This window comes from Argopecten irradians, chromosome 1, assembly GCF_041381155.1.
Source record: "Argopecten irradians isolate NY chromosome 1, Ai_NY, whole genome shotgun sequence".
NCBI lineage: Eukaryota > Metazoa > Mollusca > Bivalvia > Pectinida > Pectinidae > Argopecten > Argopecten irradians.
The window spans coordinates 66,856,021-66,882,242 of record NC_091134.1 but is presented as its reverse complement, the minus strand read 5'-3'; the positions used below and the strand labels follow the sequence as shown (position 1 = coordinate 66,882,242).

At 37.9% G+C, this 26,222-nt stretch overlaps 1 protein-coding gene and 1 long non-coding RNA gene across 5 annotated transcripts in view; one reads left to right on the top strand and one right to left on the bottom strand.

Moving 5' to 3' along the window:
- Positions 1 to 26,222, top strand: part of LOC138306062 (synaptotagmin-7-like) — a 446,275-nt gene that overhangs the window by 376,731 nt on the left and 43,322 nt on the right. For all 4 annotated transcript variants that reach the window (XM_069246411.1, XM_069246420.1, XM_069246436.1 and 1 more), the window contains one exon: positions 5,070 to 5,445. In XM_069246411.1, the coding sequence (XP_069102512.1) occupies positions 5,070 to 5,445 (376 nt within the window). The remainder of the gene's footprint in view (positions 1 to 5,069; positions 5,446 to 26,222) is intronic.
- LOC138306088 (uncharacterized) lies at positions 448 to 2,873 on the bottom strand. The gene is made up of 3 exons (XR_011205777.1): positions 2,113 to 2,873; positions 1,169 to 1,274; positions 448 to 588 (listed from the first exon to the last, which is right to left on the bottom strand). It is a non-coding gene; the product is annotated as an uncharacterized lncRNA (long non-coding RNA).

Genomic DNA, 26,222 nt, shown 5'->3' with positions numbered 1-26,222 from the left:
ATGTACATACATGTACTGTGATATGTCTTGTTTAGTTTGTAGACACTGCACCGTATATATATGTCTTGTCCATTTCATAGATACACTGCTGTATTTACAAACATATACATGTACATGTATGTTGTCTTGATCATATTGCAGATATATATATATATATTTATATATGGTGTCTACCACAGGCCTTAGACACCTCTTTTTACGGGCAATACTGTATTACATTATGAGGTGTCCGTATATCTATACATGCACATGTGTGTTGTGACTTGTCAGAATTGTAGACACATACATATATCTTGTATCTTTGGCCTTTGGTTGCATTATGTATGTATAGAATATCCATGTGCATGTATCTATATATTGTGTCTGTCATGTTTTATTTTTTTAACACAGTAACTTGTAAAAGTTCACAACTGTATGAATTAAATCAGAAAGAACTCAAAAGTCAGATACAGGTATGGTATTTTTAATAATGCAGATTGGAAAATGGTGATGAACTGGCTGAGTTTCAGTTTCATAACAGGAAATTGGTTATCTTCCTAAGGTTGTCACCCACTGATGTCCATATACATGTAGTCCAAACTGATGTACCTGTAAGTTTTCAATAAAACAAACATTGTAAAAAACATCCAGAACCATAAAAACATTTGAATGGCAGTCCCTGGTTGTACAAACATCAAATGAAATGTATGGTACACTCTAAGTAACTAAGTATAAATACATGTGTACACATGTTATATGTATGTAATTAAATAACTTTTTTAAAAAAAATCTTGCTCATATTGAATACACTACAGCTTAGAAAGTTACACTTAAAAATAGATCTTAGACTAATAAAGATAAAACTTTTGGTATAAATTCCAAGGTGTGATAATGAATATAAGAAATGGTGAAAGCACCTTTTTATATATATATAAAAAATTATCCAAAATAAGTTTCCAACCCCCCCCCCCCCCCCCCCCCCCCCCAAAAAAAAAAATAAGTTTCCAAAAAAAAAAAAAAAAACTCTTGACACAGGGACCTGGTACGGATTGTTTTTTACCCAACAGACTGAGTATACCTATTTATGATAATATAATTTATATATGTATACTGTTGGTTAAAAATTTTGTGCCAAGGCCCTGTGATCCATTACTGATTAATTGAACTTAAGAAATATGTTTGCTCTTACCTTTGCAGTAATACAATCTAGCAATCAATCTTTTCACTAATCTTCCATTAAAACTTCTGGTTGGCAGTATAATTCGATAATTGATCATTACAGGTAAGAAAAAATTCTGAAAAGAAGATGAAATATTCATGTCAGATTTGATTTTTTTTACATTACTCTCATTTCAAAAGGCTTGGACATATTAGAGACTGAAAAACATAATACAGTATGAATAATCATATTCAGCTATTGCAGATGCATTGGTGTTTTTAATCTGGTCAGGTATTCCATCCATATATATAAAGTTCAGGTACAGAATCTCTTACAATGTTTCAAATTAAAAATAAAATCACCATTCCAGTTTCCATCTGCATAACAAGATTATTCTGGTTCCAATGACTCTAGATCTATTGCCAGGCTAAGTGAAGTGACAAATCATACTATAGAATGGCTATTATGTGGTGTTAGAGTTGGAAGAAACTCTGGTTACTCTGAGCATCAGGTGCAGATTACATGTATTTTTATTTTATCTTTTTCTTCACAATTTAACTAATGTAATATAACATGTTTTTCTTGCACATAAATCCTCTGGGTATCAATTTCTGGTATTCTATAGTAAATAATGAAGAGACAGATCATTGAAGTACATGTATGTAAACCTTGAACTGAGGGATTGATCAACTTCAAGTTTGAATACCGCCTACAAATGTATACATGGTCCATGTACACAGTACTTATACATCTTACCAGTTATACATAAAATATAACTGAAACCATTTACAATTGTGTGTGTGTGTGTGGGGGGGGGGGGGGGTGTACCTATATTTTATAATATGAAACATGCTATACTTTATATACAATGAATGATATCACAGTGCAGTTCATGCTTATGAATTTTGCTCTAGAATTACAACCTGATAATGCATTTTGTATATTTTTGTAAAGAGAAATTCAAATATACTTACTCAACATAAATGTGCCTTGGAATCCTTGGTGCAGTTACAGTATAATTCAGCTGTCAATGTAAGTTCATAACAACTGTTATGTAGGCTTGTATCATCAATAACGTCGATATCCCTTCAAAGTTTGTTTGTTGAATATCCTAATCAGAAGGTTGGTCATGTTGTTTTGGTAACGATTTAGGTAAAATGTCCACATACATTTGCACATGGCCCGTGTTGTAAATCGAAAGTGGCTGTCCTGGTCAGGAAATACCCTACTACTATAAATAGATATCGCTGTCGTCAGCATCATATAATTCTTGTTCTTCGTCAAACAATGTTTTAAAATTCATTATTCTAATGATAAATTTAATATATTTCTTGTGTAAATTTTATCTTATATTTATATCGTTTGAAAAAATCAACTCAGAATCGATGCCCATCTTCCTCGCACAGGTGCTTGTTTTGTACCGATGACGTCAACATATTAGAAATTGTACCGGACCGCGATTTTCGTCGAAACTACTAGCAGATTTGTAGAGGCAATAGAAAACTTATTTCGGCATGTAATGAATTAAAAATTTGTGTATTTTGACCAGTGGTTTCTCGGCTTTCTTGGTATGTATGGTAAATAGACATTTTGCTTATTTTGTATTAGGATTTCGTCGAAGTTTACTGTGTAGTACACATGGTACTTATTACATGTACTAATGCTACGAGAAAAAATAATGTTAGAACGAATTTCTTTCAATATAATTAGTCACACATAAAATTGACATTATCAACTACAAAATCCGTGAAATATACAAGTATTATTTCTTGCTACTTGTTGCATAATTCGAGATACAATGTCGAATCTTCGCTCCGGCGATTACGCCGTCTGACACACGACGTCAACAATTTAAAAATGCTCGGAATTAAGTTGGCATGAATTTTTAACTCATTGAAAGAGAAAAAAGACGATGCCATATGATTTTTTTCTCAGAACAAAAGTTGTCGGCTATTTTCTGTAGTTTTACAGGATGTAAACAGTATCCCGATAGCTCAACAAATAAGGGAGATATTGCGATTTTTCTAACACCGACACGAAAATGCGTAGAAATGCGTAGTTGGGAATTCACAAGCTTAAGTGAGACTGCTCAATCTTTTGCTCTTCTTCTATCTTATTTTGTTTGTAGTTTTTTGTTTTGTTTTGCAGAGCACACCATTTATTCTTAATGAATCAACGGAACAACAATGATAAGTTGTGTTATATTCATATAGCAATCAAAATCTATTGAATGTTCTATCTAAAACTTAATCTGTTGGATTCATTTTTTTGGGACTGTGGTGGTCAATTGTCCTCCATCTCTGTTTGAGACTGTAATGGTCAATTTTCCTCCATCTCTGTTTGGGACTGTAATGGTCAATTTTCCTCCATTTCTGTTTGGGACTTTAACGGTCAATTTGCCTTCATCTCTGTTTGGAACTGTAATGGTCAATTGTCCCCTATCTCTGTTTGGGACTGTAATGGTCAATTGTCCTTCACCTCAGTTTGGAACTGTAATGGTCAATTTGCCTTCACCTGTGTTTGAGACTGTAATGGTCAATTGTCCTCTATATCTGTTGGGGACTGTAATGGTCAATTGTCCTCTATCTCTGTTTAGGGCTGTAATGGTCAATTGTCCTTCATCTCTCTGTTTATGTTTGGGGACTGTAATGGTCAATTGTCCTCCATCTCTGTTTGGGACTGTAATGGTCAATTGTCCTTCACCTCTGTTTGGGACTGTAATGGTCATTTGTCCTCTATCTCTGTTTGGGACTGTAATGGTCATTTGTCCTCCATCTCTGTTTGGGACTGTAATGGTCAATTGTCTTCAATCTCTGTTTGGGACTGTAATGGTCAATTGTTCTTCACCTCTGTTTGGGACTGTAATGGTCAATTGTCCTTCTCCTCTCTTTGGGACTGTAATGGTCAATTGTCCTTCACCTCTGTTTCGGACTGTAATGGCCAATTTGCCTTCACCTCTGTTTGGGACTGTATTGGTCAATTGTCCTCCATCTCTGTTTGGGACTGTGATGGTCAATCATCCTTCATCTCTGATTTGAACTGTAATGGTCAATTGTTCTTCACCTCTGTTTGGGACTGTAATGGTCAATTGTTCTTCACTACCTCTGTTTGGGACTGTAATGGTCAATTGTCCTCTATCTCTGTTTGGGACTGTAATGGTCAATTGTCCTCCATCTCTGTTTGGGACTATAATGGTCAATTGTCCTCAATCTCTGTTTGGGACTGTAATGGTCAATTGTCCTTAATCTCTGTTTGGGACTGTAATGGTCCAGTCTTCTGACCAAACTGTTACAAATTGTTCCCACCTCTAGCCATCCTCCATATTTTTACATTGTTGAAGATTAAGGATCCATGTCCTGGAGTCAAAATCATTTAAAATCAATATCAAATGAACATTTTGAGGACATTTCAGGAGGAGATGTAAAATTGACTGAGAAATGCCAAGGACGCTCATCTTGTTCATTTGTGGTTGAGAGAACTTCGGATAATTGTGTTTCACTAATTAAATTTTTTGTCAAGCAATCAATTAATGAAGTTTGTGAAATTGATCAACATTTAAACAGAATGCTAGAGTACGTGTAACATTGCAGGGTCTTTGACATTTCAAGACATTGCCTTTCTGACTACTTTCATAGTTTCAGCAGTGTAATTGGTAAACATTGAAAAATCTAACAAGTTGTTGACCAAATTGCTTTGCAGGTGTTCTAACTCACTAATTAGAAGTTAATTAGCTAATAAAACTTGGCATAATTACCTTGAGTATATCAGATGATATTGTTTATTTTTTGAAGAATTTTTTCCCTTTTTTTTTTTTTCTCCAAATGGCTAAACTTGTTCTTTGTTAGACTTCTTAAACTATATTGGTTAGTTATCTGGGTTTAAAGCATATGTTCAATAATAATTTTATTTTGTTTTGTTTTGTACATTTAAGATGCTCAGCCATTCGGACTCGCAGCGATCACAGAGTGCTGACGATGAGAACAACAGTGTATGGAAGGGCATGCGGAACATTGCCAACATGTTAATGGATGATGCTGAAGAGGACTCTGGCCCTCCGGTTATCGACCCCACCGAAGGTGTCGACTGCAAATTAGGACGCATACAAGTGGCTCTTAGCTATGATTTCCAAACTCTGACATTAAATTTAAAAGTGTTTCAGGGAGTTGGGCTTCCTGCAAAAGACTTTACCGGAACAAGTGATCCTTATGTCAAAATTTTACTTTTACCAGATAAAAAACATAAACTTGTCACTAAAGTCAAAAAGAGGAATTTAAATCCACGATGGAATGAATGTTTTCTTTTTGAAGGTAAGAAACTCTTTTGAAATCCTTTTATCAAAGGTGACTTTATAAACATAAGAAATCAGTAGCAATGAACTCCAGAGGTGTACCAGCTCAGTGATAGTGTGATACGTTGATCTCCCCTTCCTTTATAGATGCCAATCCATTGTGACTAGTGTTGGAACACTTCCATGTCAAGGCCACTTCCCACCTTGGTGATAATGTTCTTTCGCTGCTGTCATAGGGGTTTACGTGACCAATCAAATGGTGCAATCAAATCTTTAAATTGACTTAAGATGAAATCAGATGATTAGGAAATTACAAATCTGGAATTTCCTAGCTATAGTACATGGTAATGACATTGGGCTGTGTTACCATGGTAATCACATTAGATTGTGTTATGGTAATGACCTTGGGTTGTGTAACCATGGTAATCACTTTGAATTGTGTTACCATGGTTATGACCTTGGGTTGTGTTACCATGGTAATGACCTTCAGCTATGTTACCATGGCAATGACCTGGTGTTTTGTTACTATGGCAATGGCCTGGTGTTTTGTTACTATGGCAATGACCTTAGGTTGTGTTACCATGGAAATGACCTTGGATTGTGTTACCATGGTAATGCCCTTGGGTTGTGTAACCATGGCAATGACCTTAGGTTGTGTTACCATGGTTATGACCTTGGGTTGTGTTACAATGGTAATGGCCTTCAACTATGTTACCATGGCAATGACCTTAGGTTGTGTTACCATGGTAATGACATTGGGTTGTGTAACCATGGTAATCACTTTGGATTGTGTTACCATGGTTATGACCTTGGGTTGTGTTACCATTGTAATCACATTAGATTGTGTTATCATGGTAATGACCTTAGGTTGTGTAACCATGTTAATCACTTTGAATTGTGTTACCATGGTTATGACCTTGGGTTGTGTTACCATGGTAATGACCTTCAGCTATGTTACCATGGCAATGACCTGGTGTTTTGTAACTATGACAATGACCTGGTGTTTTGTTACTATGGCAATGACCTTAGGTTGTGTTACCATGGTAATGACCTTGGGTTGTGTAACCATGGTAATCACTTTGGATTGTGTTACCATGGTTATGACCTTGGGTTGTGTTACCATGGTAATGACCTTCTGCTATGTTATCATGGCAATGACCTGGTGTTTTGCTACTATGGCAATGACCTGGTGTTTTGTTACTATGGCAATGACCTTAGGTTGTGTTACCATGGTAATGACCTTGGGTTGTGTAACCATGGTAATCACTTTGGATTGTGTTACCATGGTTATGACCTTGGGTTGTGTTACCATGGTAATAACCTTCTGCTATGTTATCATGGCAATGACCTGGTGTTTTGCTACTATGGCAATGACCTGGTGTTTTGTTACTATGGCAATGACCTTAGGTTGTGTTACCATGGTAATGACCTTGGGTTGTGTAACCATGGTAATCACTTTGGATTGTGTTACCATGGTTATGACCTTGGGTTGTGTTACCATGGTAATAACCTTCTGCTATGTTATCATGGCAATGACCTGGTGTTTTGCTACTATGGCAATGACCTGGTCTTTTGTTACTGTGGCAATGACCTTAGGTTGTGTTACCATGATAATGACCTTGGGTTGTGTTACCAAGGTAATGACCTAGGGTTGTGTTACCATGGTAATGACCTTGGGTTGTGTTACCATGGTAATGAACTTGGGTTGTGTTACCAAAGTAATGACCTAGGGTTGTGTTACCATGGTAATGACCTTGGGTTGTGTTACCATGGTAATGACCTTGGGTTGTGTTACCAAAGTAATGACCTAGGGTTGTGTTACCATGGTAATGACCTTGGGTTGTGTTACCAAAGTAATGACCTTAGGTTGTGTTACCATGATAATGACCTTGGGTTGTGTTACCAAAGTAATGACCTAGGGTTGTGTTACCATGGTAATGACCTTGGGTTGTGTTACCATGGTAATGACCTTGGGTTGTGTTACCATGGTAATGACCTAGGGTTGTGTTACCATGGTAATGATTTTGGGTTGTGTTACCATGGTAATGACCTTGGGTTGTGTTACCATGATAATGACCTTGGGTTGTGTTACCAAAGTAATGACCTGGTGTTGTGTTAACAAGTCAACATGGTAATGATTTTGGGTTGTGTTACCATGGTAATGACCTTGGGTTGTGTTACCATGGTAATGACCTTGGGTTGTGTTACCAAAGTAATGACCTGGTGTTGTGTTAACAAGTCAACATGATAATGACCTTGGGTTGTGTTACCAAAGTAATGACCTTGGGTTGTGTTACCATGGTAATGACCTTGGGTTGTGTTACCATGGTAATGATTTTGGGTTGTGTTACCATGGTAATGTCCTGTACATCAAAGTCATTTATTAGTGATAACTTTTGTTAGTGATAACTATTTTCTAGTTAACAAGGTAATTATTTGTTCTTTTGATGTTTTTATATTTAATCCTTGTATATTTGGCATTAAAGAAGTTAAGGTTTAGCTAGGACGACTTGGATTGATGAAATATATTGATGTTTATATTGGTGTGAAAGGAGCTATTATTACTGTCTGATTAGTTTGACAGATGTAACTCAATGTTTGTTGTAACACACATACAGCCCCACTCAATGTTTGTAGTAACACACATACAGCCCCACTCAATGTTTGTTGTAACACACATACAGCCCCACTCAATGTTTGTAGTAACACACATACAGCCCCACTCAATGTTTGTAGTAACACACATACAGCCCCACTCAATGTTTGTAGTAACACACATACAGCCCCACTCAATGTTTGTTGTAACACACATACAGCCCCACTTAATGTTTGTAGTAACACACATACAGCCCCACTCAATGTTTGTAGTAACACACATACAGCCCCACTCAATGTTTGTTGTAACACACATACATCCCCTACTCAATGTTTGTAGTAACACACATACAGCCCCACTCAATGTTTGTAGTAACACACATACAGCCCCACTCAATGTTTGTAGTAACACACATACAGCCCCACTCAATGTTTGTAGTAACACACATACAGCCCCACTCAATGTTTGTAGTAACACACATACAGCCCCACTTAATGTTTGTAGTAACACACATACAGCCCCACTCAATGTTTGTTGTAACACACATACAGCCCCACTCAATGTTTGTAGTAACACACATACAGCCCCACTCAATGTTTGTTGTAACACACATACAGCCCCACTCAATGTTTGTTGTAACACACATACAGCCCCACTCAATGTTTGTTGTAACACACATACAGCCCCACTCAATGTTTGTAGTAACACACATACAGCCCCTACTCAATGTTTGTTGTAACACACATACAGCCCCACTCAATGTTTGTTGTAACACACATACAGCCCCACTCAATGTTTGTAGTAACACACATACAGCCCCACTCAATGTTTGTAGTAACACACATACAGCCCCACTCAATGTTTGTAGTAACACACATACATCCCCTACTCAATGTTTGTAGTAACACACATACAGCCCCACTCAATGTTTGTAGTAACACACATACAGCCCCACTCAATGTTTGTTGTAACACACATACAGCCCCACTCAATGTTTGTAGTAACACACATACAGCCCCTACTCAATGTTTGTAGTAACACACATACAGTCCCTACTCAATGTTTGTAGTAACACACATACAGCCCCACTCAATGTTTGTAGTAACACACATACAGCCCCTACTCAATGTTTGTAGTAACACACATACAGTCCCTACTCAATGTTTGTAGTAACACACATACAGCCCCTACTCAATGTTTGTTGTAACACACATACAGCCCCTACTCAATGTTTGTAGTAACACACATACAACCCCTACTCAATGTTTGTAGTAACACACATACAGCCCCACTCAATGTTTGTTGTAACACACATACAGCCCCACTCAATGTTTGTAGTAACACACATACAGCCCCACTCAATGTTTGTTGTAACACACATACAGCCCCACTCAATGTTTGTAGTAACACACATACAGCCCCTACTCAATGTTTGTAGTAACACACATACAGCCCCACTTAATGTTTGTAGTAACACACATACAGCCCCACTCAATGTTTGTAGTAACACACATACAGCCCCTACTCAATGTTTGTAGTAACACACATACAGCCCCACTCACTGTTTGTAGTAACACACATACAGCCCCTACTCAATGTTTGTAGTAACACACATACAGCCCCACTCAATGTTTGTTGTAACACACATACAGCCCCACTTAATGTTTGTAGTAACACACATACAGCCCCTACTCAATGTTTGTAGTAACACACATACAACCCCTACTCAATGTTTTTAGTAACACACATACAGCCCCACTCAATGTTTGTAGTAACACACATACAGCCCCACTCAATGTTTGTAGTAACACACATACAGCCCCACTCAATGTTTGTAGTAACACACATACAGCCCCACTCAATGTTTGTAGTAACACACATACAGCCCCACTCAATGTTTGTAGTAACACACATACAGCCCCACTTAATGTTTGTAGTAACACACATACAGCCCCACTCAATGTTTGTAGTAACACACATACAGCCCCACTCAATGTTTGTTGTAACACACATACAGCCCCTACTCAATGTTTGTAGTAACACACATACAGCCCCTACTCAATGTTTGTAGTAACACACATACAACCCCTACTCAATGTTTGTAGTAACACACATACAGCCCCTACTCAATGTTTGTAGTAACACACATACAGCCCCACTTAATGTTTGTAGTAACACACATACAGCCCCACTCAATGTTTGTAGTAACACACATACAGCCCCACTCAATGTTTGTTGTAACACACATACAGCCCCACTCAATGTTTGTTGTAACACACATACAGCCCCACTCAATGTTTGTTGTAACACACATACAGCCCCACTCAATGTTTGTTGTAACACACATACAGCCCCACTCAATGTTTGTAGTAACACACATACAGCCCCACTCAATGTTTGTAGTAACACACATACAGCCCCACTCAATGTTTGTTGTAACACACATACAGCCCCACTCAATGTTTGTAGTAACACACATACAGCCCCACTCAATGTTTGTTGTAACACACATACAGCCCCACTCAATGTTTGTAGTAACACACATACAGCCCCTACTCAATGTTTGTAGTAACACACATACAGCCCCACTCAATGTTTGTAGTAACACACATACAGCCCCACTCAATGTTTGTAGTAACACACATACAGCCCCACTCAATGTTTGTAGTAACACACATACAGCCCCACTTAATGTTTGTAGTAACACACATACAGCCCCACTCAATGTTTGTAGTAACACACATACAGCCCCACTCAATGTTTGTAGTAACACACATACAGCCCCACTCAATGTTTGTAGTAACACACATACAGCCCCACTCAATGTTTGTAGTAACACACATACAGCCCCACTTAATGTTTGTAGTAACACACATACAGCCCCTACTCAATGTTTGTAGTAACACACATACAGCCCCACTCAATGTTTGTAGTAACACACATACAGCCCCACTCAATGTTTGTAGTAACACACATACAGCCCCACTCAATGTTTGTAGTAACACACATACAGCCCCTACTCAATGTTTGTAGTAACACACATACAGCCCCACTCAATGTTTGTAGTAACACACATACAGCCCCTCTCAATGTTTGTAGTAACACACATACAGCCCCACCCAATGTTTGTAGTAACACACATACAGCCCCTACTCAATGTTTGTAGTAACACACATACAGCCCCTACTCAATGTTTGTAGTAACACACATACAGCCCCACTCAATGTTTGTAGTAACACACATACAGCCCCACTCAATGTTTGTAGTAACACACATACAGTCCCTACTCAATGTTTGTAGTAACACACATACAGCCCCACTCAATGTTTGTAGTAACACACATACAGTCCCTACTCAATGTTTGTAGTAACACACATACAGCCCCACTCAATGTTTGTAGTAACACACATACAGCCCCACTTAATGTTTGTAGTAACACACATACAGCCCCACCCAATGTTTGTAGTAACACACATACAGTCCCTACTCAATGTTTGTAGTAACACACATACAGCCCCACCCAATGTTTGTAGTAACACACATACAGCCCCTACTCAATGTTTGTAGTAACACACATACAGTCCCTACTCAATGTTTGTAGTAACACACATACAGCCCCTACTCAATGTTTGTAGTAACACACATACAGCCCCACTCAATGTTTGTAGTAACACACATACAGCCCCACTCAATGTTTGTAGTAACACACATACAGCCCCACTCAATGTTTGTAGTAACACACATACAGCCCCACTCAATGTTTGTAGTAACACACATACAGCCCCACTCAATGTTTGTAGTAACACACATACAGCCCCACCCAATGTTTGTAGTAACACACATACAGCCCCTACTCAATGTTTGTAGTAACACACATACAGCCCCACTTAATGTTTGTAGTAACACACATACAGCCCCTACTCAATGCTTGTTTAGGATAAGATATCAGGTCAGGTCAAGGTCAATTATATTTAGAGTAAAATTTCATTTCCATTTGTTTATTCACTCCTTATAAACACCAGCCTTTTCAAATATGCTTTCTTGTGAGTATATTTTATGTTACAAGATCAAGGTTACTGTTACTAAAAATAGAAATTATATTTGTGTGTGCCCAGGTAGCAGACAATGCATCCACTTCTGTGGAACTTCATTTCTAACCTGAAGTTGTTATGTACTGGACCCAGTAATGACAGTAAATGTTAGTGTATTAGACCTGTGGTATTTAGGTATTAACACTTTTAAAATGCCTCCACACAGTATGTAATGATGCAGGGACGTTTATAGGCCTGAAAGGAATTATCAATTAATTAATAGTTTATGGATGTAAAGATCAGATTTAGGAGAGAAAATCGGAATGTCAGCAGTGAGCTGCTATTACCAGGATAATAATGTGGGGACTTTTATTATTCCCAGATAATGAAATCTGACAGCACTATGTTCCAAACACTTCCTATACCCACTGTGTTAAACAATTAATAAAGATTGTAGTTATTTTTACATTTACTTGCTATACTGTTAACTCCAACTATCCAGGGATCTGTTAACTCCAACTATCCAGGGATCTGTTAACTCCAACTATCCAGGGATCTGTTAACTCCAACTATCCAGGGATCTGTTAACTCCAACTATCCAGGGATCTGTTAACTCCAACTATCCAGGGATCTGTTAACTCCAACTATCCAGGGATCTGTTAACTCCAACTATCCAGGGATCTGTTAACTCCAACTATCCAGGGATCTGTTAACTCCAACTATCCAGGGATCTGTTAACTCCAACTATCCAGGGATCTGTTAACTCCAACTATCCAGGGATCTGTTAACTCCAACTATCCAGGGATATGTGAACCTTTTGCTATGGTGTGGCATTTACTTATCAGTATAATCATTTTCCTTTAAAAGGCTTTACAAAAGAGGCCAAGAAACTTCTTATGTAGACTGGAACTAGCTAAGTTTATCCAAGGTCATGGGCCAAAGGTCATACAGCCAAAATTTACCTATTGGGTTTGTCTCTAAATTAACTCGGCTGCTTGAATTATTTCAGTTTTTGAGAAAAAATAGTTTTAGACAAAATATTTCAACAAAGGAAAGAAGTTAAGAATGCTATTGTGTTGAGTTTGTCTAAGCTGCTGACCGTTTCTAACCCTCACTGACAGTCAATAACGAGATGAGTGACTTAGGCGCCTCATACAGAGGTTGAGTTTGTCTAAGCTGCTGATCCGTTTCTAACCCTCACTGACAGCCAATAACGAGAGGAGTGACTGAGGCGCCTCAGACAGAGGTTGAGTTTGTCTAAGCTACTGACCGTTTCTAACCCTCACTGACAGTCAATAAGGAGAGGAGTGACTGAGGCGCCTCAGACAGAGGTTGAGTTTGTCTAAGCTGCTGACTGTTTCTAACCCTCACTGACAGTCAATAAGGAGAGGAGTGACTGAGGCGCCTCAGACAGAGGTTGAGTTTGTCTAAGCTGCTGACTGTTTCTAACCCTCACTGACAGTCAATAACGAGAGGAGTGACTGAGGTGCCTCAGACAGAGGTTGAGTTTGTCTAAGCTGCTGACTGTTTCTAACCCTCACTGACAGTCAATAAGGAGAGGAGTGACTGAGGCGCCTCAGACAGAGGTTGAGTTTGTCTAAGCTGCTGACCGTTTCTAACCCTCACTGACAGTCAATAAGGAGAGGAGTGACTGAGGTGCCTCAGACAGAGGTTGAGTTTGTCTAAGCTACTGACCGTTTCTAACCCTCATTGACAGTCTATAACGAGAGGAGTGACTGAGGCGCCTCAGACAGAGGTTGAGTTTGTCTAAGCTGCTGACCGTTTCTAACCCTCACTGACAGTCAATAACGAGAGGAGTGACTGATGAGCCTCAGACAGATGTTGAGTTTGTCTAAGCTGCTGACCGTTTCTAACCCTCACTGACAGTCAATAACGAGAGGAGTGACTGAGGCGCCTCAGACAGAAGTTGAATTTGTCTAAGCAACTGACCGTTTCTAACCCTCATTGATAGTCAATCACGAGAGGAGTGACTGAGGCGCCTCAGACAGATGTTGAGTTTGTCTAAGCTGCTGACCGTTTCTAACCCTCACTGACAGTCAATAACGAGAGGAGTGACTGAGGCGCCTCAGACAGAGGTTGAGTTTGTCTAAGCTGCTGACTGTTTCTAACCCTCACTGACAGTCAATAACGAGAGGAGTGACTGAGGCGCCTCAGACAGAGGTTGAGTTTGTCTAAGCTGCTGACTGTTTCTAACCCTCACTGACAGTCAATAACGAGAGGAGTGACTGAGGCGCCTCAGACAGAGGTTTGTCTGGTTTTGTCTCCTCATTTATCAGAATTTATAGTAATCCCATTCATCTGATGATGATGCTGATGGAGGTATTATTAATAACTATTGGATTCCTGTGGTAACATGTCTCTCTCATAGCAATCCCTCTACCCACATCTGTGGCTGTACAATTGATGTTTCCTTTGTTAATGACAACTTTCCCTCTTGATATCATTGTTGTACAATCATATATTCTGTACCAGGGGTCAAAACACACAAAGGTCAAGGTTATTAGAAAAAGACTATTTTTGCTGACTTCAGCAAAGTTGTTGGTTTGTTTTATAGACAATATTGGAATGATTGGCTGATTGGTCACTGACAATTGGTTCTCTATTTGGCTGAGAGTGGTGGTCAGATGTATTTTGGATTACGTGGTCAGTAGCTTATGTTTCTATCAATGGAGATAAATGACTGACCAATCATGCTGTCAGACCGAGGTACCGTCAGAGTATTTATAGAACATTACTTACTACTCCAATCATGACGTTGAAGTAGAGTTTATATAGAATATTAGTTGTTACCACAATTATGACATAGGTCACTACAGTACATAGAAAATATTACCATAATAACGATGCATTGTGTAGCAACTACCACAATAATGATGCATTGTGTAATTAAGTAATTTTCTCTACTTTGTCTATAAATTCTGATATTAATACATCAGGACTTCAGACATCCCGATGAAGACAAATTCTGATATTAATACATCAGGACTTCAGACATCACAATGAAGACAAATTCTGATATTATTACATCAGGACTTCAGACGTCACCATGAAAACAAATTCTGATATTATCACATCAGAACTTCAGCCGTCACGATGATGATAAATTCTGATATTATTACATCAGGACTCCAGACATCACGATGACGACAAATTCTGATATTAATACATCAGGACTTCAGACATCACGATGATGACAAATTCTGATATTATTACATCAGGACTTCAGACGTCACGATGACGACAAATTCTGATATTAATACATCAGGACTTCAGGCATCGCGATGAAGACAAATTCTTATATTAATACATCAGGACTTCAGACATCACAATGAAGACAAATTCTGATATTAATACATCAGGACATCAGACATCACAATGAAGATAAATTCTGATATTAATACATCAGGACTTCAGAGACATCACGATGATGAAAAATTCTGATATTTATACATCAGGACTTCAGACATCACAATGACGACAAATTCTGATATTAATACATCAGGACTTCAGAGACATCACGATGATGAAAAATTCTGATATTATTACATCAGGACTTCAGACATCACGATGAAGACAAATTCTTATATTAATACATCAGGACTTCAGAGACATCACCATGATGAAAAATTCTGATATTAATACATCAGGACTTCAGACATCACGATGAAGACAAATTCTGATATTAATACATCAGGACTTCAGACATCACGATGACGACAAATTCTGATATTATTACATCAGGACTTCAGACATCACAATGAAGACAAATTCTGATATTAATACATCAGGACTTCAGACATCACAATGAAGACAAATTCTTATATTGATACATCAGGACTTCAGACATCACAATGAAGACAAATTCTTATATTATTACATCAGGACTTCAGACAACACAATGAAGACAAATTCTTATATTGATACATCAGGACTTCAGACATCACAATGAAGACAAATTCTTATATTATTACATCAGGACTTCAGACATCACAATGAAGACCAATTCTTATATTATTACATCAGGACTTCAGACATCACAATGAAGACAAATTCTTATATTATAACATCAGGACTTCAGACATCACAATGAAGACAAATTCTTATATTAATACATCAGGACTTCAGACATCACAATGAAGACAAATTCTTATATTATTACATCAGGACTTCAGACATCACAATGAAGACAAATTCTTATAGTAATACATCAGGACTTCAGACATCACAATGAAGACAAATTCTTATATTATTACATCAGGACTTCAGACATCACAATGAAGACAAATTCTTATATTAATACATCAGGACTTCAGACATCACAATGAAGACAAATTCTATATTATTACATCAGGACTTCAGACATCACGATGAAGACAAATTCTTATATTAATACATCAGGGCTTCAGACATCACAATGAAGACAAATTCTTGTATTATTAGATCAGGACTTCAGACATCACAATGAAGACAAATTCTTATATTATTACATCAGAACTTCAGACATCACAATGAAGACAAATTCTTATATTATTACATGAGGACTTCAGACATCACAATGAAGACAAATTCTTATATTATTACATCAGGTCTTCAGACATCACAATGAAGACAAATTCTGATATTAATACATCAGGACTTCAGACATCACAATGAAGACAAATTCTGATATTAATACATCAGGACTTCAGACATCACAATGAAGACAAATTCTTATATTATTACATCAGGACTTCAGACATCACAATGAAGACAAATTCTTATATTAATACATCAGGACTTCAGATATCACAATGAAGACAAATTCTTATATTATTACATCAGGACTTCAGCCGTCACGATGATGATAAATTCTGATATCAATACATCAGGACTTCAGAGACATCACGATGATGAAAAATTCTGATATTTATACATCAGGACTTCAGACATCACGATGACAACAAATTCTTATATTGATACATCAGGACTTCAGACATCACGATGATGAAAAATTCTGATATTATTACATCAGGACTTCAGACATCATGATTACGACAAATTCTTATATTATTACATCAGAACTTCGGACATCACAATGAAGACAATTTCTTATATTATTACATCAGGACTTCAGATGTCACAATGAAGACAAATTCTTATATTATTACATCAGGACTTCAGACGTCAGGATGATGATAAATTCTTATATTAATACATCAGGACTTCAGACATCACAATGAAGACAAATTCTTATATTATTACATCAGGACTTCAGACGTCAGGATGATGATAAATTCTTATATTAATACATCAGGACTTCAGACATCACAATGAAGACAAATTCTTATATTATTACATCAGGACTTCAGACGTCAGGATGATGATAAATTCTTATATTAATACATCAGGACTTCAGACAACACAATGAAGACAAATTCTTATATTATTACATCAGGACTTCAGACATCACAATGAAGACAAATTCTTATATTATTACATCAGGACTTCAGACGTCAGGATGATGATAAATTCTTATATTAATACATCAGGACTTCAGACGTCAGGATGAAGACAATTTCTTATATTATTACATCAGGACTTCAGACGTCACAATGAAGACAAATTCTGATATTATTACATCAGGACTTCAGACATCACAATGAAGACAAATTCTGATATTATTACATCAGGACTTCAGACATCACAATGAAGACAAATTCTTATATTATTACATCAGGACTTCAGACGTCACAATGACGACAAATTCTGATATTATTACATCAGGACTTCAGACATCACGATGACAACCAATTCTGATATTATTACATCAGGACTTCAGACGTCACAATGAAGACAAATTCTTATATTAATACATGAGGACTTCAGACATCACAATGAAGACAAATTCTGATATTAATACATCAGGACTTCAGCCGTCACGATGATGATAAATTCTGATATCAATACATCAGGACTTCAGACGTCACGATGAAGACAAATTCTTATATTAATACATGAGGACTTCAGACATCACAATGACGACAAATTTTGATATTAATACATCAGGACTTCAGCCGTCACGATGAAGACAAACTCTTATATTATTACATCAGGACTTCAGACGTCACGATGAAGACAAATTCTTATATTAATACATCAGGACTTCAGACATCACGATGACGACAAATTCTGCTATTATTACATCAGGACTTCAGACATCACAATGAAGACAAATTCTGATATTAATACATGAGGACTTCAGACATCACAATGACGACAAATTTTGATATTAATACATCAGGACTTCAGCCGTCACGATGATGATAAATTCTGATATTAATACATCAGGACTTCAGACGTCACGATGAAGACAAATTCTTATATTAATACATCAGGACTTCAGACATCACGATGACGACAAATTCTGCTATTATTACATCAGGACTTCAGACATCACAATGAAGACAAATTCTGATATTAATACATCAGGACTTCAGACATCACAATGACGACAAATTCTGATATTAATACATCAGGACTTCAGACGTCACGATGAAGACAAATTCTTATATTAATACATCAGGACTTCAGACGTCACGATGAAGACAAATTCTTATATTAATACATCAGGACTTCAGACATCACGATGACGACAAATTCTGCTATTATTACATCAGGACTTCAGACATCACAATGAAGACAAATTCTGATATTAATACATCAGGACTTCAGACATCACAATGAAGACCAATTCTTATATTAATACATCAGGACTTCAGACATCACGATGACGACAAATTCTGCTATTATTACATCAGGACTTCAGACATCACAATGACGACAAATTCTGATATTAATACATCAGGACTTCAGACATCACAATGAAGACCAATTCTTATATTAATACATCAGGACTTCAGACATCACAATGAAGACCAATTCTTATATTATTACATCAGGACTTCAGACATCACAATGAAGACAAATTCTTATATTATTACATCAGGACTTCAGACATCACAATGAAGACAAATTCTTATATTAATACATGAGGACTTCAGACATCACAATGAAGACAAATTCTTATATTATTACATCAGGACTTCAGCCGTCACGATGATGATAAATTCTGATATCAATACATCAGGACTTCAGACATCACGATGACAACAAATTCTTATATTGATACATCAGGACTTCAGACGTCACGATGATGAAAAATTCTGATATTATTACATCAGGACTTCAGACATCACGATTACGACAAATTCTTATATTATTACATCAGGACTTCAGACATCACAATGAAGACAAATTCTTATATTAATACATCAGGACTTCAGACATCACAATGAAGACAAATTCTTATATTATTACATCAGGACTTCAGACATCACAATGAAGACAAATTCTGATATTATTACATCAGAACTTCAGCCGTCACGATGATGATAAATTCTGATATTAATACATCAGGACTTCAGACATCACAATGAAGACCAATTCTTATATTATTACATCAGGACTTCAGACATCACAATGAAGACAAATTCTTATATTAATACATCAGGACTTCAGACATCACAATGAAGACCAATTCTTATATTATTACATCAGGACTTCAGACATCACAATGAAGACCAATTCTTATATTAATACATCAGGACTTCAGACATCACAATGAAGACAAATTCTGATATTAATACATCAGGACTTCAGACATCACAATGAATACCAATTCTTATATTATTACATCAGGACTTCAGACATCACAATGAAGACAAATTCTTATATTATTACATCAGGACTTCAGACATCACAATGAAGACAAATTCTTATATTAATACATCAGGACTTCAGACATCACAATGAAGACAAATTCTTATATTATTACATCAGGACTTCAGCCATCACGGTGATGATAAATTCTGATATCAATACATCAGGACTTCAGACATCACAACGATGACAACAAATTCTTATATTGATACATCAGAACTTCAGACATCACGATGACAACAAATTCTGATATTATTACATGAGGACTTAAGACATCACAATGAAGACAAATTCTTATATTGATACATCAGGACTTCAGACATCACGATGACGACAAATTCTGATATTATTACATCAGGACTTCAGACGTTACGATGATGAAAAATTCTGATATTAATACATCAGGACTTCAGACATCACGATGATGAAAAATTCTGATATTAATACATCAGGACTTCAGACATTACTATTGAGACAAATTCTGATATTAATACATCAGGACTTCAGACATCACGATGACGACAAATTCTGATATTGTTACATCAGGACTTCAGACGTCACGATGATGAAAAATTCTGATATTAATACATCAGGACTTCAGACATCACGATGACGACAAATTCTGATATTGTTACATCAGGACTTCAGACATCACGATGACGACAATCTTTGCTACATGTCTATCACACAGGCATAAAGATATATAGTGACAGCAGTGTCTATTGTAGAAATGTCTGCTGTCTAATATCATGTCCACTCTGTGGTCACTTGAGGATCACTTCAGACCCTGAACTTGTCCTATAAGAGTCCATCTGTCTGGTGTTCATCAGACTTTATTTACTCTTCTGTGATCAATAACAGTCCCTTGACTTGCTCTTGAGCAGGTTTCAAGGGTTCTAATTGCAGACCCGAAACCCGAGTGCTGTCTCCAAATCTGTTTCTGGAGCAACAAAATGGCCATGACATGCACTCAGAACAATGATGTAGCGATTATATGATGTCCTAAGTATCAAAGTCTCTTGTGTTAAGTTTCTTAATGTTTTAGCATTTTATTTATTGTACATGTTTGATTGTATGGCGAATTTGCATATTACAGAGTTATCTGCACTTGTGGGTAGGTATTGATTGTGACATCATGTGTTTGCGAGCGTAACGTCATACGTTTCGGAGAAAACGACGTGAATTGCGCTCACAAAATAATGATGTAATAATCGATACCTACCCGCAAGAGAACTAACTCTGTAATATGCAAAGAAGGAATAGCATCAATAGAAAACCATTGGCACTAAGTGGACCATTAATCCTCTTAATTCCCTGGTTTTATTGAAGTGACATTTATTGTGCTAAAGCAATAACCAGATACTTAGAAGTGATCAGTCTAAAATAATCTGGGATATTATTGGTATAGAGTTACCAAGGTGAACATCCTCAGGGCCAGCTATCACCCTTCACTGTGTCTCCTACAAAAACTTATTGGTATAGAGTTACCAAAGTGAACATACTCAGGGCCAGCTATCACCCTTCACTGTGTCTCTACAAAAACTTATTGGTATAGAGTTACCAAAGTGAACATACTCAGGGCCAGCTATCACCCTTCACTGTGTCTCTACAAAAACTTATTGGTATAGAGTTACCAAGGTCAACATCCTAAGGGCCAGCTATCACCCTTCACTGTGTCTCTACAAAAACTTATTGGTATAGAGTTACCAAGGTCAACATCCTCAGGGCCAGCTATCACCCTTCACTGTGTCTCTACAAAAACTTATTGGTATAGAGTTACCAAAGTGAACATCCTCAGGGCCAGCTATCACCCTTCACTGTGTCTCTACAAAAACTTATTGGTATAGAGTTACCAAAGTGAACATCCTAAGGGCCAGCTATCACCCTTCACTGTGTCTCTACAAAAACTTATTGGTATAGAATTACCAAAGTGAACATACTCAGGGCCAGCTATCACCCTTCACTGTGTCTCTACAAAAACTTATTGGTATAGAGTTACCAAGGTCAACATCCTCAGGGCCAGCTATCACCCTTCACTGTGTCTCTACAAAAACTTATTGGTATAGAGTTACCAAAGTGAACATCCTCAGGGCCAGCTATCACCCTTCACTGTGTCTCTACAAAAACTTATTGGTATAGAGTTACCAAAGTGAACATCCTCAGGGCCAGCTATCACCCTTCACTGTGTCTCTACAAAAACTCATTGGTATAGAGTTACCAAAGTGAACATCCTCAGGGCCAGCTATCACCCTTCACTGTGTCTCTACAAAAACTTATTGGTATAGAGTTACCAAAGTGAACATCCTCAGGGCCAGCTATCACCCTTCACTGTGTCTCTACAAAAACTTATTGGTATAGAGTTACCAAGGTCAACATCCTCAGGGCCAGCTATAACCCTTCACTGTGTCTCTACAAAAACTTATTGGTATAGAGTTACCAAAGTGAACATCCTCAGGGCCAGCTATAACCCTTCACTGTGTCTCTACAAAAACTTATTGGTATAGAGTTACCAAAGTGAACATCCTCAGGGCCAGCTATCACCCTTCACTGTGTCTCTACAAAAACTTATTGGTATAGAGTTACCAAAGTGAACATCCTCAGGGCCAGCTATCACCCTTCACTGTGTCTCTACAAAAACTTATTGGTATAGAGTTACCAAGGTGAACATCCTCAGGGCCAGCTATCATCTTCGCTGTGTCTCTACAAAAACTTATTGGTATAGAGTTACCAAGGTGAACATCCTCAGGGCCAGCTATAACCCTTCACTGTGTCTCTACAAAAACTTATTGGTATAGAGTTACCAAGATGAACATCCTCAGGGCCAACTATCACCCTTCACTGTGTCTCTACAAAAACTTATTGGTATAGAGTTACCAAGGTGAACATCCTCAGGGCCAGCTACACCCTTCACTGTGTCTCTACAAAAACTTATTGGTATAGAGTTACCAAGGTGAACATCCTCAGGGCCAGCTATCATTCTTCACTGTGTCTCTACAAAAACTTATTGGTATAGAGTTACCAAAGTGAACATCCTCAGGGCCAGCTATAACCCTTCACTGTGTCTCTACAAAAACCTTATTGGTATAGAGTTATCAAGGTGAACATCCTCAGAACCGGCTATCACCCTTCACTGTGTCTCTACAAAAACTTATTGGTATAGTGTTACCAAGGTGAACATCCTCAGGGCCAGCTATCACCCTTCATTGTGTCTCTACAAAAACTTATTGGTATAGAGTTACCAAGGTGAACATCCTCAGGGCCAGCTATCACCCTTCATTGTGTCTCTACAAAAACTTATTGGTATAGAGTTACAAAAGTGAACATCCTCAGGGCCAGCTATCACCCTTCACTGTGTCTCTACAAAAACTTATTGGTATAGAATTACCAAGGTGAACATCCTCAGAACCAGCTATCACCCTTCACTGTGTCTCTACAAAAACTTATTGGTATAGAGTTACCAAAGTGAATCCTCAGGGCCAGCTATAACCCTTCACTGTGTCTCTACAAAAACTTATTGGTATAGAGTTACCAAGGTGAACATCCTCAGGGCCAGCTATCACCCTTCACTGTGTCTCTACAAAAACTTATTGGTATAGAGTTACCAAGGTGAACATCCTCAGGGCCAGCTATCACCCTTCACTGTGTCTCTACAAAAACTTATTGGTATAGAGTTACCAAGGTGAACATCCTCAGGGCCAGCTATCACCCTTCACTGTGTCTCTACAAAAACTTATTGGTATAGAGTTACCAAAGTGAACATCCTCAGGGCCAGCTATAACCCTTCACTGTGTCTCTACAAAACTTATTGGTATAGAGTTATCAAGGTGAACATCCTCAGAACCGGCTATCACCCTTCACTGTGTCTCTACAAAAACTTATTGGTATAGTGTTACCAAGGTGAACATCCTCAGGGCCAGCTATCACCCTTCACTGTGTCTCTACAAAAACTTATTGGTATAGAGTTACCAAGGTGAACATCCTCAGGGCCAGCTATCACCCTTCATTGTGTCTCTACAAAAACTTATTGGTATAGAGTTACAAAAGTGAACATCCTCAGGGCCAGCTATAACCCTTCACTGTGTCTCTACAAAAACTTATTGGTATAGAGTTACCAAGGTGAACATTCTCAGGGCCAGCTATCACCCTTCACTGTGTCTCTACAAAAACTTATTGGTATAGAGTTACCAAAGTGAACATCCTCAGGGCCAGCTATCACCCTTCACTGTGTCTCTACAAAAACTTATTGGTATAGAATTACCAAGGTGAACATCCTCAGAACCAGCTATCACCCTTCACTGTGTCTCTACAAAACTTATTGTATAGAGTTACCAAGTGAACCTCAGGCCAGCTATCACCCTTCATGTGTCTCTACAAAAACTTATTGGTATAGAGTTACCAAAGTGAACATCCTCAGGGCCAGCTATCACCCTTCACTGTGTCTCTACAAAAACTTATTGGTATAGAGTTACCAAAGTGAACATCCTCAGGGCCAGCTATCACCCTTCACTGTGTCTCTACAAAAACTTATTGGTATAGAGTTACCAAGGTGAACATCCTCAGGGCCAGCTATAACTATTTACTGTGTCTCTACAAAAACTTATTGGTATAGAGTTACCAAGGTGAACATCCTCAGGGCCAGCTATCACCCTTCACTGTGTCTCTACAAAAACTTATTGGTATAGAGTTACCAAGGTGAACATCCTCAGAACCAGCTATCACCCTTCACTGTGTCTCTACAAAAACTTATTGGTATAGAGTTACCAAAGTGAACATCCTCAGGGCCAGCTATAATCTTTGCTGTGTCTCTACAAAAACTTATTGGTATAGAGTTACCAAAGTGAACATCCTCAGGGCCAGCTATCACCCTTCACTGTGTCTCTACAAAAACTTATTGGTATAGAGTTACCAAGGTGAACATCCTCAGGGCCAGCTATCACCCTTCACTGTGTCTCTACAAAAACTTATTGGTATAGAGTTACCAAAGTGAACATCCTCAGGGCCAGCTATCACCCTTCACTGTGTCTCTACAAAAACTTATTGGTATAGAGTTACCAAAGTGAACATCCTTAGGGCCAGCTATCACCCTTCACTGTGTCTCTACAAAAACTTATTGGTATAGAGTTACCAAAGTGAACATCCTCAGGGCCAGCTATCACCCTTCACTGTGTCTCTACAAAAACTTATTGGTGTAGAGTTACCAAGGTGAACATCCTCAGGGCCAGCTATCACCCTTCACTGTGTCTCTACAAAAACTTATTGGTATAGAGTTACCAAGGTGAACATCCTCAGGGCCAGCTATCACCCTTTACTGTGTCTCTACAAAATCTTATTGGTATAGAGTTACCAAGGTGAACATCCTCAGAACCGGCTATCACCCTTCACTGTGTCTCTACAAAAACTAATTGGTATAGAGTTACCAAAGTGAGCATCCTAAGGGCCAACTATCACCCTTCACTGTGTCTCTACAAAAACTTATTGGTATAGAGTTACCACGGTGAACATCATCAGAACCGGCTATCACCCTTCACTGTGTCTCTACAAAAACTTATTGGTATAGAATTACCAAGGTGAACATCCTCAGGGCCAACTATCACCCTTCACTGTGTCTCTACAAAAACTTATTGGTATAGAGTTACCAAAGTGAATCCTCAGGGCCAGCTATAACCCTTCACTGTGTCTCTACAAAAACTTATTGGTATAGAGTTACCAAGGTGAACATCCTTAGGGCCAGCTATCACCCTTCACTGTGTCTCTACAAAAACTTATTGGTATAGAGTTACCAAGGTGAACATCCTCAGAACCGGCTATCACCCTTCACTGTGTCTCTACAAAAACTTATTGGTATAAAGTTACCAAGGTGAACATTCTCTGGGTTAGCTATAACCCTTCACTGTGTCTCTACAAAAACTTATTGGTATAGAGTTACCAAGGTGAACATCCTCAGAACCAGCTATCACCCTTCACTGTGTCTCTACAAAACCTTATTGGTATAGAGTTATCAAGGTGAACATCCTCAGAACCGGCTATCACCCTTCACTGTGTCTCTACAAAAACTTATTGGTATAGAGTTACCAAGGTGAACATCCTCAGAACCAGCTATCACCCTTCACTGTGTCTCTACAAAACCTTATTGGTATAGAGTTATCAAGGTGAACATCCTCAGAACCGGCTATCACCCTTCACTGTGTCTCTACAAAAACTTATTGGTATAGAGTTACCAAAGTGAACATCCTCAGGGCCAGCTATCATCTTCGCTGTGTCTCTACAAAAACTTATTGGTATAGAGTTACCAAATTGAATCCTCAGGGCCAGCTATCATCTTCGCTGTGTCTCTACAAAAACTTATTGGTATAGAGTTACCTAAGTAAACATCCTCAGGGCCAGCTATCA